The 13,376-nt window shown below is 45.7% G+C and overlaps 1 protein-coding gene across 1 annotated transcript; it reads left to right on the forward strand.

Moving 5' to 3' along the window:
* Positions 1 to 2,630: 2,630 nt before the first annotated feature.
* Positions 2,631 to 13,126, forward strand: LOC123018070 (C-factor-like). Its single transcript, XM_044419833.1, has 6 exons — positions 2,631 to 2,978; positions 4,866 to 4,917; positions 6,798 to 6,985; positions 10,485 to 10,643; positions 11,882 to 11,986; positions 12,927 to 13,126. The coding sequence occupies exons 1-6, from the start codon at positions 2,826 to 2,828 to the stop codon at positions 13,044 to 13,046; spliced, it is 777 nt and encodes a 258-aa protein (XP_044275768.1). The 5' UTR covers positions 2,631 to 2,825; the 3' UTR covers positions 13,047 to 13,126.
* Positions 13,127 to 13,376: the final 250 nt, after the last annotated feature.

The raw sequence follows: 13,376 nt of genomic DNA on the forward strand, positions 1-13,376 counted from the left end.
ACATGGAGATGGGTAGAGACCTGTTCTCCCCTGCAGAGGAAGGCAGGACACGCTCCAACGGAGCAAAGCTCAGGGAGCCAAGGTTCCATTTGGATGCCAGGAAGCACTTCCTGACAGTCAGGACCCCGAGGGTGTGGAATGGGCTTCCACGAGAGGTCTTTGAGGCCCCATCGGTGCTGGTGTTCAAGGATAGGCTGGACGTCCATATGGTGGGCATGTCGTGAGTGGAGCCGGCTGGTGCCGGAGGTTAGACTAGATGGCCCGGGAGGCCCTTTCTGACTCGCTCTGTTTCTATGTAACATTCCTCCAGGCCTTCCTGTTTTCCACCATTCCCCGGAGTCCACTCAAGCTCACACCAATGGCTTCAGTGACTCCATCTAACCACCTCATTCTCTGCCGTCCCCTTCTTCTTTTGCCATCTATTGTTTGCATCATTAGACTCTTCTCCAGGGAGTCCTTCCTTCTCATTAGGTGGCCAGAGTATTTGAATTTCATCTTCAGGATCTGGCCTTCTAAAGAGCAGTCAGGGTTGATCACCTCTAAGACTGACTGGTTTGATCGCTTTGCTGTCCAAGGGACTCACAGGAGTCTCCTCCAGCACCACAATTCAAAGGCCTCAATTCTTCGGCGCTCAGCCTTCCTTATAGTCCAACTTTCACAGCCATACATTACAACTGGGAAAACCATAGCCTTGACTATTCACACTTTTGTTGGCAGGATGATGTCTCTGCTTTTTAGTATGCTATCTAGATTTGCCATAGTTTTCCTTCCCAGGAGCAAGCGTCTTTTAATTTCTTGGCTGCAGTCCCCATCTGTGGTGATGGAGCCCAGGAAAATAAAATCTGTCACTACCTCCATTTCTTCCCCATCTATTTGCCAGGAAGTGAGAGGACCGGATGCCATGATCTTAGTTTTCTTAATGTTAAGTCTTTATGTTGACAAGTCCCTGCCATTTTGGTCCTGTATCATGCCCATCTTTGCATGAAACATTCCCTTCATATCTCCAATTTTCTTGAAGAGATCTCTGGTCCTCCCTATTCTATTGTTTTCTTCTATTTCTTTGTACTGTTCATTTAAGAAAGCATTCTTATTTCTTCTAGCTATTCTCTGGAATTCTGCATTCAGTTGGGTGTATCTTTCCCTTTCTCCCTTGCTTTTCGCTTCCCTTCTTTCCTCAGCTATTTGTAAAGCTTCCTCGGACAGCCAATTTGCTTTCTTGCATTTAATTAATACTATAACAGACTAGATTAAGAAATAGTCTGGGAAAAAGGAGTTAGGACATCAAAGAATGGGTACCTGAGGTACCATATTGCTCCCCCAAACCCTATCATGGTTAAGGGAAAGAAATACCCCCACAACCAAGCCACAGAACTTGTGGCACAAAGTTGGTTCTGATTCTGTTTTGCCTCTACGTTTAATTGATTCTATAATTTTGTTCCCTTGATGCATGCTTTAATATTAGGTGCCCAATAATGGATGCCATGGTCATCCCTTGTATGCTTGGCTTAAGGTTTATGCAATGACAGAAGCAACATGTGGGAGGGTCATAGACATAGTCCAGATGTGGCATTCTTCCAAGAGATGTGGCAAAAATCAGTCGATCACAATGTGTAATCAAACAAAGAATGGATGGACAACAGGTCAAGGTCTGTGGCCCCTGGCATCTCTAAGGTACTTGAGTGGTAGGAGATATAGAAGCCAAATCAATAATGTTAGCATCTATTTATAGCTTTAACAAGAGGCAGCTCATGTTCTTGAGTGACACCCTTATGGAATTCCTGAAATTAAAGAGGGGAAATCATTATTAGAGGAGATCTGAATATGGTTGTAGATGACAAGTACCTGAAAGGCTGTCACAAAGAGGACGGTTAAGATCACTCCTTGCTGATACCAGAGTGTAGCGCACAGAATCGGCTCAAGGTGCGACAAGCCAGATTCAGGCTGGACATCCAGAAAAGTTACCTTTGCTATCTGTAATGTAGAATTTTAGGGGTAATTTGCTGCCCTGTGAGGTAGAAGTGTTTTTGCAGTCAACAGCAAGCCTTGAAATAGTGCGACATCAGAAAGGAGGTTCCACCTGCACCGTGCAGGGCTGACTCAGTAGTATCTGGAAAATTACTTTCCGAGAGACTAATCCAACATGGCAGAGCGTTGAGAGCAGCGGCCAGATAGAACTTGTTGCAGAAATCTGGTTTCCCTTCATCGCATTTATCAACAGAGTGCTGATCTGTTGTTATGTGCCCTCAAGAGATCTCTGAATTATGGCAACCCTATGACTTGTCAGTTGAATGCTGCCCAAAGTCTTCTCCATGACAGCTCCACTCAGCTCTTGTAAATTCCAGACTGTGGCTTCCTTTATGGGCTCCATCATCTCTTCTTTGGCCTTCCTTTTCTTCTGCCTTCAGCCTTCCCTAGCATGATTGTCCTCTCCAGTGGATGATGACCTAGAAGCTCTCCATACTCCAACATCATTGTGGAAGGGTGCTTTAAGAATATTCTGCAGTTAATGTAACTCAGATTCTTTTTATTTTTATTTCAATAGTTTATTGAATTGTAGTTGTATTTATGTAGGTATCTATTCACTGTTTTTGTAGAGTATAAGCTTTATTGTACCATTCACAAATTAAATACAACCAAGTTAACAAAAGAATAAACAATGTTGTACAACACATTCATTAATACAGAACTTATCTGTTTATCTAATTGCTGTACCACGTGCGACTAGATGTTGCAATCCCACAGCACAGTGTTTCCTCTGATGAGGCAAATCTCCTCCGAGGAAACATTCTAAGCAAGCAGATGCTGGAAACTACAGCCCAAGGAAGATGGCGACAACGAGTTTCATACTTCACAGTGTCCTGGTGACAGGATCCAGTTCAGGAATTGGCTTAGGTCTGGTGAAGCAGTTCCTGACACTGCCAATTCCGCCTAGGTGGGTCTTTGCTACAAGCCGTGAGATGGATGGACCAAAATGCAAGGTGAGAATGAGTAACTTAACGTGAAAGAGGCACGACGTCTGTTGCAACAGCACCCCCTGAATCAGCATCTCTACCAGAGAAGGTTTTTGCCGGTCAAGGAAGCAGCTGCAGAAAGGCTTGTCTTCGGCTCCTTCAGTTAAAAGGATATGAAAGGATGTGATTCTTGCTGGAATCTGTAGGACCTTCCTCTGTCTAACCATACAGAGGATTGCCCTTCAATAGAAAAATGGATATGATATGTTCTTAGTAGCAAATTTGCCTATTTTAGTGTTCAACATGCAATTGAATGAGTTGCAGATTTTTCTAAAATGCATTATATTTTATACGTATTTTACCCCATTCCTTTCCTCTGACAGCTGGTGATTTGCTAGCATTCTCAGGAGATTTTTCGATGCCAGGAAGTACTTTCTGACAGTTAAGACCCCAAGGAATGGGCTTCCACAGGAGGTGATTGAGGCCCCATCAGTGAGGTGAGGGTGTTCAGGAATAGGCTAGACAAGCCCATGGTGGGCATGTCATGAGCGGAACTGGCTGGAGCCGGGGGTCAGACTAGATGGCCCAGGAGACCCCCTTCTGACTCTCTCTGTTTCTATCTTTCACATTTTAAAAGGCTGAAAGCATCTCCTAAGGCTTAGTTACTGACAATAAGACTTTAAGCTAAAAATTGCTCCTGGTGTTAGTATTTCAGCCCTGTCCCCTTTACTGATGGTTTTGTCCTGTTTTGCCTTCAGAGCATCTCAGGAACTAATTCCTGCCCTCAGGCTTGAAAGAGGGTCTGCATGAGAAAAGGAGTGGTCTGATTCAGTACCACATGCACCTTCAAAAATAGAGCTCAGGCAAAAGGGCTCTTTGTGATGTGATGTAATCCTGAACTTCAGAATGCTGGTTCAATGTGGATGTGGAGAAATTTTGCTTGGCTGGAGGGAACTGCTAATGCTCAGGGCATTTAAAACTGTTAAGAGCATTTGTATTTAGGTTGTTGAAGTTTTGCTCTGAGTGGCTTGCAGCAGTGTATAATATTTTCTTAGGTCTTGCACAACCATACATAGCCTGGATAAAGGGCTGTTAGTCACAGATAAATGATGCAATTAATATTCATGCAACTTCCTCTACACTGTACCAGCTGTATAAAACAATTAGATTATCAGGGTTTATAATGTTTTGACCTGCAGAGCAAACAGCATAAAGCACTTGTGGTTGGTGCCAAGAAGGGAAGTTGAAAGTTTCTTCCTTGTGATCAAAAGAAAGGGATATGGTAGGAGACTAAATGCCCTAGCTGAGCAGAGAAAAAAGGAAGCGTTTTCAAAATCCTTATCTACTTTCCTTTGCACAAAGCTGTCTGTTAATCTTTGAGCTTGCAATCGCTCCCGTAGTGCTGTAGCGGAGGGAGTTACATGGTGGAGTCGCCAAGCTAGAAGACACGGGGACCTCTTTGTTCTGCCCCACCCATCTTGCCAAGCAACAGGCCTTTTTAAGACTACACCTTCACACACACACACACACACACACACACACACACACACACACCCCTTCCACAGTCAGGCAAATTCCAATGGGCTCACTTGGACCTGGAATTAGATCGGCCATTTTCTGATCACGGAAAGGGGTGGTTGGTGGCGAGAACGCAGTCGCTACGTGTGGCAGGATAAGGCGTGCACCTGGTGTGTGTACGTGGCTGGGGAGAACTCTCTTAAGGGCACCATATTCCTCACAGCTGATGAGCAGCAGATCTCCTGAGCCCCGAAGCCCCTCCTGAGGGCCTGGATCTCAGCGGCAGGGCCCCGCCTGAAGCACATGGCAAGGCAGTTTGAGGGTCTCGGCTCAGCATGAGCAACTATCACAAAATAAGAGAGAGAGAAGTTATGACAACATGTTTCTCATTCATAGGAGATAAAAGTGCTGCTATCCCAGTACCAAAATTTGGTGTTGCTGCAGTTGGGTGAGTATCGAATTCCTTTGGTCTTCAGCTTTCTTCCTACAATCATCAGCAGTGCATGCAAGTCATGTAGAAATGTCTCTGTTTTGACTCGAAGGGCCCGGCCCTGCCAAAGCAACTCACTTTAGATTACTTTAGGATTGTTCAGAAGAAACAGAACGTTGTGTAAAGACAACAACCAGTTTATTCAGTACAATTCTGAAATATCAATGCAGAATATAAAGAAGGCTTTATATTATGAAGTTTACTTTCCTCTTTGTGGCCTGTTGGTTCTCTGAATTGGCCGGAGGATGCTCCGTGGGCTCCACAGGTGCCTGGGTGAACTACAGGTCAATTCCTCCTCCTAGGCCCAGAGAGTATAAGATATGACCCATGGATGCGATAAAGTTCCTTTCTCCTGCTATTGCAGAATCTGCCAATAAGCACACGGGTGCCCCCCACCCCACCCAGGCGCTTCCTGGGAACAAAAGCATGCAGCTGCAGAGTCTCATTGTGCCTATCCACAGACGCACTGGGGCAGCCGCTTCAGTGCAGTCGTCTCTGTCGCTCTTCTTAACCAGCTGGATGCTATCAGGCCTTTGCATTCCTTCCGTGACACTCGCAGGGGGAGCTATAAAGTCAGAACTTGCACCAGACAGCAGGGAAAGGAAGGAAGTGAAGGACAGGAGGAGGGAGAAAGGGCAGCAGGGACCTGCAGAGTCAGAACTAGAAAGTGACTCCCGTGGTAACTCCCTGCCACGCTCTGGCAGCACAATCAAACCCTGACTCTCTAGCACCAGTCCCATCTCCATCATCACCCAGGTAATGTTAGGCTTAATGTTAGCTCAAGAAATGTTAACTTTTAATAATCTTTTTACTGTTTTTCTATCTTATCTATCTATCCTGTTTTAAGAACTGTATACCTACACACATACACACAGATTTTCTCTCTCTTTCATTCTCTCTCTCTCCAGTACCTGTAGTTACTTTATTATTACTCTATTATCATCATTATCACAATGCTGTGTTGTGTTTAAGATGTTTTATTGAATATGGAAGTGCTTCTTAAGTGTCTTATATGCTTTTATGTGCATGATCAGACTTACATACAAATCGACTGAAGGAAGTTCTCAGGAATGGAACTTGTCCATAACCTGGGAACTGTGTAAGAACAATGCAGATAAAGATACAGCCAAAAAACAAAACAAAACCAGCCACAATGCTGGAAATGCTGCAAGCATCTAAAGTTCATTCAACTACTAGAGAAATACATTTTGTATCAGGAGAAAAGGCAGGGAAATCAGCAGCACATACATTAGAACAACAAGGCATTAACTTGTTATTAGAAAGCAATTGGATGATTGCTTGAATAGTGATGCCAATAAAATAAACCACAACATTCATAATGAGTATGAACTATTTTTACAAATCCCTGTACAGAGGAACTTTCCAAGAGAGGCCTGGAGCGCCTGTGGTTTTCTGGCATGGGATTCTGTGTGGCCTCAAAGCCCACGAAGAGCAAGATCCCTTGGACTTTCCATGGGCTCCTTTTGACCCAGTCTTTGGCAAAGTGACTGTGTCATTTTTTTGCCAGCTGAGCAGACAAGCAGGTTCATGACCAGAAACCACAGCCCTGCTCTGCTTTAAATGTTTCTGAACAATCAGATAACAATAAAAATATGTTGTACCATTTTACAGTTGCTTTTGTTTTGATTGAATTCATTTGTATTGGTTTTGATAATACCATTGTATTGTTTTATTGATTGTTCTTAAGTTCTTTGCTTTTAATCTTGTAAGCCATCCTGAGACGCGATAGTGAAGGACGGCATACAAATGTTTTAAATAAATAAATAAAAATAAAAAGGCGTCCCACTGAATATTTAAGTCCGTATGCTGTCCTGCAGATGTCACTGATCTCAAGAGCATCAGAGCTGCTGTGGAAGAAGTGCGGAAACACGTTGGAGAACGTGGGCTGACCCTGCTGGTGAATGGGGCTGGCATCATGTTTTTCAGCTCCCTGCAGACAGAAAATGCAAAGGACATGGTGGCTGAATACACTGTCAATACTGTTGGGCCACTGCAGGTGAGCCAGGTGAGCGCAGTTTTATTTTTTTCACGTGGCTGGGGAGGCTCTCAGCAAACCTGCCAGCATTTGCAAGCACACGTTGTGATGGCCTGGCCTTTGGATCACATAAGCACCTGGGGCTGCCCAGGAAACGTCTCATGACGGGGCTCTGCTCTGCTCCAGGTACATGGTTGCCGGATAAAATGGGCAGGCGTACAGGCATTACAGGAGGGTGCATAAGGTGTGCATCGGCTCTGATGATGTCTGACCTTGAGGGGGAAGGGATCAAGGCAACGTTTTGCGCCCCGAGGCCTTACACAGAATGAGTTCAGTGCTGAAGCCTTTGCCTTGCTATAAAGCACAGCTCTTTTCAAGGAAATCCTTGAAGTTCACCGTGCTGCAAAGCATTCATTGTTAGAACACAGGTGTGGGTTCTCCTTGCATGTGCATGCATAAGGTTTGAGTTACACGCTATCCCACTGTAAGCCTACCCAGAGTGGTCGCATGGGGCTCAATTCCTGGCAAGTCCGCCTCAAACATTGGGCATGCTCTCCAGGAACTTGGACTCTGGACTGCAACAACGTGGACTTGAGTTCGGGAAGCCTCACGCATCCCTAGTCAGTGGGCTGTGACATCTGTATCCCGGGAAGGTTATGTGGGAACTTACAAAGGTCTGCAGTGACGAATTAAGTAGGCGCTTTGAGGACGAAGTGACTTGCTTTGTTCTGACCAAAATGCCATTATTGACACATTTCCCATGCAGGTGTCTAGAGCACCATCTGATCAACTTTTATTGGGAATTTCAGTGGATGCAACTTGAGGATGTCTGCTAGCTGCTTGAAGCAATTCATCCAAATGTACTTTTGATGCGTCTATTTTGGCTAGTTAAATCAAGTCAAGGGGGACTGACAAAGTCGGCTCAGGAAATTTCCAGGACCTCACCGAAGGAGGAAGTGGTTCTGGTAGTTGTAAGGCACTTCTTAAGAAATCCTCAGTGGACTCAGAGGAATGAGATCACCATCACCCAGTCGCAAATGCCCCCTTCTGGAGCAAAGTGATCAAGAGGGTGGTGATGATCCAACATCAAGCACAATTTGATGGAACAGATTGTGTGCACCTGTTTCAATCTGAGCTGAGGTCATGATCTGAGACCAGGATGGTCATCCTGATGGATGCCTTCTGTCAGGAGAGAGACAGGGAAAATGGAATCCTGTGGATCTTATTATTCCTAACATCTTACTGGACCAACAGTGCTACAGCAGTTCCACTTGTCGTGATGGGCCAGTTAAAGAAAGTCTTGGGGGATTATTGCTCAGCTCCATGGCATTTGGGCTGTGGAATTTTGTAAGGTTCAGTTGTACCCTTAAAGATCTACCTTAAGCCACACTAAGCTCTTCCAGAGATTTGGAAGAGTCATCAAGTTCAGGTGAGGCTATGGAGGTGAAGGCCTGTTGTCCAGACTCAGCAATGAAACGGACAAGGGCCGATAAGTGGAAGCGGAATCCTGACGAGTAGGTGCCAAATAGGGTGCAGGGGGGAGAGCTTGCTACTCGGTGGCCTCTCCTGACTCTTACCAGGTCAAGAACTTGACACACAACCTGCTCTTTATGTGTTTGTGATCTCCTTGGAGGAGTAGGTGTACAGCCTGGGAGTGCTTTTTTAATATCACAGCATAATTCATTTTAATAGCTAGCTTGGTAGATTTTTGTTTGTTTCAAGCACATATTTTATTTAAGAAATGCATAGTAACAATGATGTAACAACAAAAACATTAACAAATGCAACTTGTTTTACATATTAATCACAGGCCTGTACATAACTTAGGATTGCTGTCCCTGAACATACCTTTGTGGTACACATTTAAGCTCTGTTAAGAACAACACAATTATCTGTTTTCAGTGATTCACCTTACTAGTTATTACACTTCCAAATGTAGGAGTGTGCACTTGGTGGATCCTGCTTGGGAAATTCCACATGGATGTATTTAATGAAGGGGATCTGAGTCTAAGATCCAGTCCTGCATGATCGCTTAGTCATGGTGTGTTAGCTTTTCACCAAGAGCACCTCCCAGATTTTCTGGAGCCATCCATTCACAGTGGATCCTATGTTCATTTCCCAACTATAACTATTCTTTCCAGCTAAAAAGGACAAAGCTAGACTTCTATGTGACAGCTGCTTTTGCGTGTCATTACAAATAGAGAGAAAAACTAATAGCTTGGGAGTGCTTTTGAATCCAGTATTGCCACTTGTGGCTTGAGTGGCCCCTTTTACCCCCTTTGTCTCATTCATCATCTGCATCTTCTCCTGTGCAGGAACAGTCTGACTACAGGGATCCAGGCTGGATTTCTGGCATGTATTTTATGTGAGGCTGCACTGGAAAATGGTCTGGAGGCTTCAGCTGGTACAGAATCCAGCTGTTAAGATTCTGGCTGGTTTGCTAAGTGGAGCCCTATCACTTCAGTCCTGAAGGCACCACATTGCCTGCAACTCACTGCTGAGCCAGTTCAAGGCGCTGCTGCTTCCTGTGACTGCCCTGAAGGGCTTGAGGTCACAGCCTCTTCTCTCCTGTCAAGCTGCCTATGAGGCCCTTCCTGATATTTCTTCAGTAAGAGTGGCATATGTAGCAACTTCAAATGAGCTGAAGAGCTCATACGAATGTCCCCTTCTGTTCTATGCTTTAAAATGGCATTTATTGAGACAGTGGGAGCAGATGGCATCCAACACAAGCCACTTGCAGAAATCTTGGAGTTCTTTCTTCCAGGGCCTTGACTATGGCATCCCTCTGAGCTGTGACTTCAGAGTGGAACTTGAGGACACTCTTCTCCCATGCCTTTGGTCCTCCACATTTTCAGAAGGTGGCGTTGCAGCATTCAGGATGCTGTGCTGCTCCTCAGGGTTCCATGTTTGTCTCCATCCTAGGCAGCATGTGCTTGAAACCACTGGGAAGTTGTTCTGGGAGTTTGGCGCCACCAACGTTATGCCTTTTCCCCAAGGTCCAAGGAAACTGCTCTGGTTCTAAATCAGTGTCTGCTGTTGCTAATGGGCTGGAAAAGAGCAGAAAAAATGAAACTGAATCTAGAGAACACCCGGGTTCTCTGTAAATTTATCATTTGGATGTTGAATCCTTCGATGCTGCCATAATGGAAATAGAGTAATTCATGTCCTTGGAGCAAACATGCTACTGGAGGTCAGATATGGTGAACATATTGGCATCCACATGAAATTGGACTGCAAATCGAACACTCTCGTTGGCTCTGCTGGCTAGCACTGATGGGAGGCCCACATGTTCCTCACCCCTGTTGAAGGTCCTACATGGAACTTCTGTATAGAAGAAACCTGTAGAAAGCCTTTTGTGGAAGAAAAAGCTGTGGCAAAGCAGGCATTTTTTTCTCAAAAGACCTGAAATCTCAAGCATTGCTGTCTTTTAATCTTCATGTAACCAGCCCTGAGTCCTTCCTCTTCCACATCATTGTCTTTGCAAAGGGACACTTCATCAGTTTAATGGCCACTGTCTGTATCTCTCTAGGAGTTTCTGCCCCTGCTGAAGATGGCAGCTAAGAGAAGTCTCCAGGAGGGGCTGAGCTGCAGCAAGGCAGCCATTGTCAATCTATCCAGCAATGGTGGCTCCATCGAACTCATGCCCAAGTGGGACAAGACGCAGAATGTTGGCTACCGCTGCAGTAAGGTACTGCACGTGCAATTCACCTTGGACTCTCTGAAACAGGGGGGCCTGCCCTGCCCAGGGTTGTGTTCCTATGGCCTTTCCCCATAACTGCAGCAAAGATCCCTTTGTGGGTCAAGTATGCCTCCGAAGATGGGCCATGCAGGGAATACTAATTACTGTTGATGTTTGGTGTAAATAAGCTCTGAGAGGTGTCCATAACCATCAGGCATAAACAACAGTTCTCACAACAGCAATAGGGGAATAATCTTATTTCTTGCATACAAAGCATTTCCTAGTTTCTGCTCTGGCTTGAGACCTCATCCTCAAGGAGAGACAGGCACAAATTTCTTCTGGGACACTTGGCTGAACTATGAAGGTAAACTGCAAAGAATGCTATGATTCCAGATGTAGTTGCTAATATCCATTGAATTCCCCCTTCAGGAAAGGTAACCTAGTCCTGTTGGGAAGTCCTAATCTTGCAGAACATGCAAACAGACCTCAAGAGAAAATAAAACACTAGAACAGATTGATGTTGGGACCATTAGCTCCCATACATCATATTAATCCTACCATTTCCAGTTCCTGCTAGCAGTGTCGGAAGTCAATCCTGAGTATCCTGCATGAACCTGAATGTGCTGAGACAATGTTTCTGGTTCAGAGTTCGCACCTGTGTGGAAGACGTGCCCCAAGTCAAGTGCAATAGGGTCTAATATATCTGACTCGGGACATGCTTTCTGTACCACTCCAACCCTGAGGACCAGAGCTGTGGGTTCCACATTTTCAGTCCCTGCTGGATTTTTCAGCCTGCCACAACCCTCATGTCCTAGGACATGGCAGCAAAGGTTCAACTAGCTCCGGACCTCAGGGCCCCACAGGCCACCCAGAGCGTGGCAGATGTGAATGGAGCACCAGCGAACATTTGCACTCCCACCTCACTCAGTGCCCTCCAGGTTTTTTTTTTTTTCTAGGCAGACAGTTCTGCACTTCCTTGACATTCCAGTCACCTCTCTTAAGAGGTCAGCAAGAGTTGGTGTGAGGATGTGCATTCCTCAGTTTCATTTCCCGGTTCCTGCATTTCCCTTCTTTCTGTGGCTTGTTAGCTCTTGTGTCAGGAGCTGTGTTGTGATGTTCCCCACCTCTTACAAATCTCTGTGCCCCACTTCCTTTCTTAGCCCAGTCATGCAACAGAATCCAGTCGTTTCCTTGGGTTGATGTATCTGAGTTCCCAAATAAACCCATTTATGTTTTTTCCCTTGTAGGCTGCTTTAAACATGCTTACCAAGTGCCAGTCAATGGAATACCCAAACTATGGGATCCTCTGTGTTTCTGTCTATCCTGGCTTTGTGAGGACTAAACTAACTATGGTAACTACTATAACCTTTAAGCCAGGGTGGGCAACCTCTAGGCTTCTCCCTCAACTTTCAGCAGGGTCAATAGGAGTGGGGCATAGTATTGCAAACAAGAGTGCGAGCATATACCACCCATGGGCCTCATGTTTGCCCTCCCTCATTTGACCAGCTGGGTGCAGTTCCAAGGGGAACTAATCATGGGCCTGGAAATTGCATGTTCTGACAATTTATGAATCTGTGCATGGAGCCGTGATGTTCACCTTGCTTATAGAAGATTAAGTTCAGTGCAAAGCTAGCCTTCCGTGTCCTCTCTAAAGGGAAAGTGGTTTCCCGAGAACCTGAATGGCAGAAAGGTGTCTAGTATAAATGTAGAATTTGCCCAGGGATAAGACTTCCAAAGTGGCGCTTGGAGGTTCGGGATGCTCCAACAAGAAGTGCAAGACAGTCAGGCCCCTGCATGTTGGACTTGCAAATTCTTTCCCGGATTTCTCTATGCGCTGGGCCCATGGCCAGCCTGAGATACTTTGCTGCTGGAAAAAATGGGCAAGGCGGTGCCCACTCTGCCTTCCACATACAGAAGCTTCCCAGAATGGCATTCTCCACCACACCTGAGGCAGCAGGCTTGTTGGGGGGTTTGGAATGGGCCTTGGGGTTTCCAACAGACGGAAACACCCGAGGATCTTGGGTGGAACAGTTCAGGGACGGCTGCCATTGCTGTCTAGCACCCTTTGCCTGAGACAATTGCCTCGCTTTGCCTAGCAGTTGTGCCAGTCCTGCTTGAGGCCATGGAGATGGTTGTTGTCCTTAGGTATGGCCATGTGCCTGACAGCTGCCTTGAATATGGGGACTCACATGTGACCCAGGCACCCAATGGCACAGAGGCCTTGTCCTGCTCTTCATGCATCTTTGACATGGCAGTAGGCTTTCTTTCCTGGCTGACATGGTTCTTTTTTAGTGGCAGGGGGACCTCAGCGTGGAGGAGAGTGTCCAAGAAATCATTAATGTGCTCTCCACACTTTCTGAAGTGGATAATGGTACCTTTATAGACTGGGAAGGACGCAGGCTGCCTTGGTGAGAGGTTTGTCTACTGATGGCACAGAGACTACTGCACTGACTCCAGAACCTCTAATAAAGTAATAAAGTACCTGAGTTACAAGAAAAGTGTACCTGGTTTCATTTTTTTTCCTTTACAAGGGTCCACAGAATCTGCCTAATGCTATCTTTATGTGTGCGGAAGGGGAGACAAATAAATAAAGCCTTTTATAGAAGTACTAGCCTAGTCCCTGGAGGCAACATGGCCTTGCTCCAGGCACATATGTCTGGACTGGAAACTAAGAGGGCTGCCAGGTGGGGGATGCCCTTTCCTCCTCGCCCACTGGAGGCAGAAACGGAGCAGGCTGCATCA

This window comes from Varanus komodoensis, unplaced genomic scaffold (assembly GCF_004798865.1).
Source record: "Varanus komodoensis strain SLA01 unplaced genomic scaffold, ASM479886v1 scaffold109, whole genome shotgun sequence".
Taxonomy (NCBI): domain Eukaryota; kingdom Metazoa; phylum Chordata; class Lepidosauria; order Squamata; family Varanidae; genus Varanus; species Varanus komodoensis.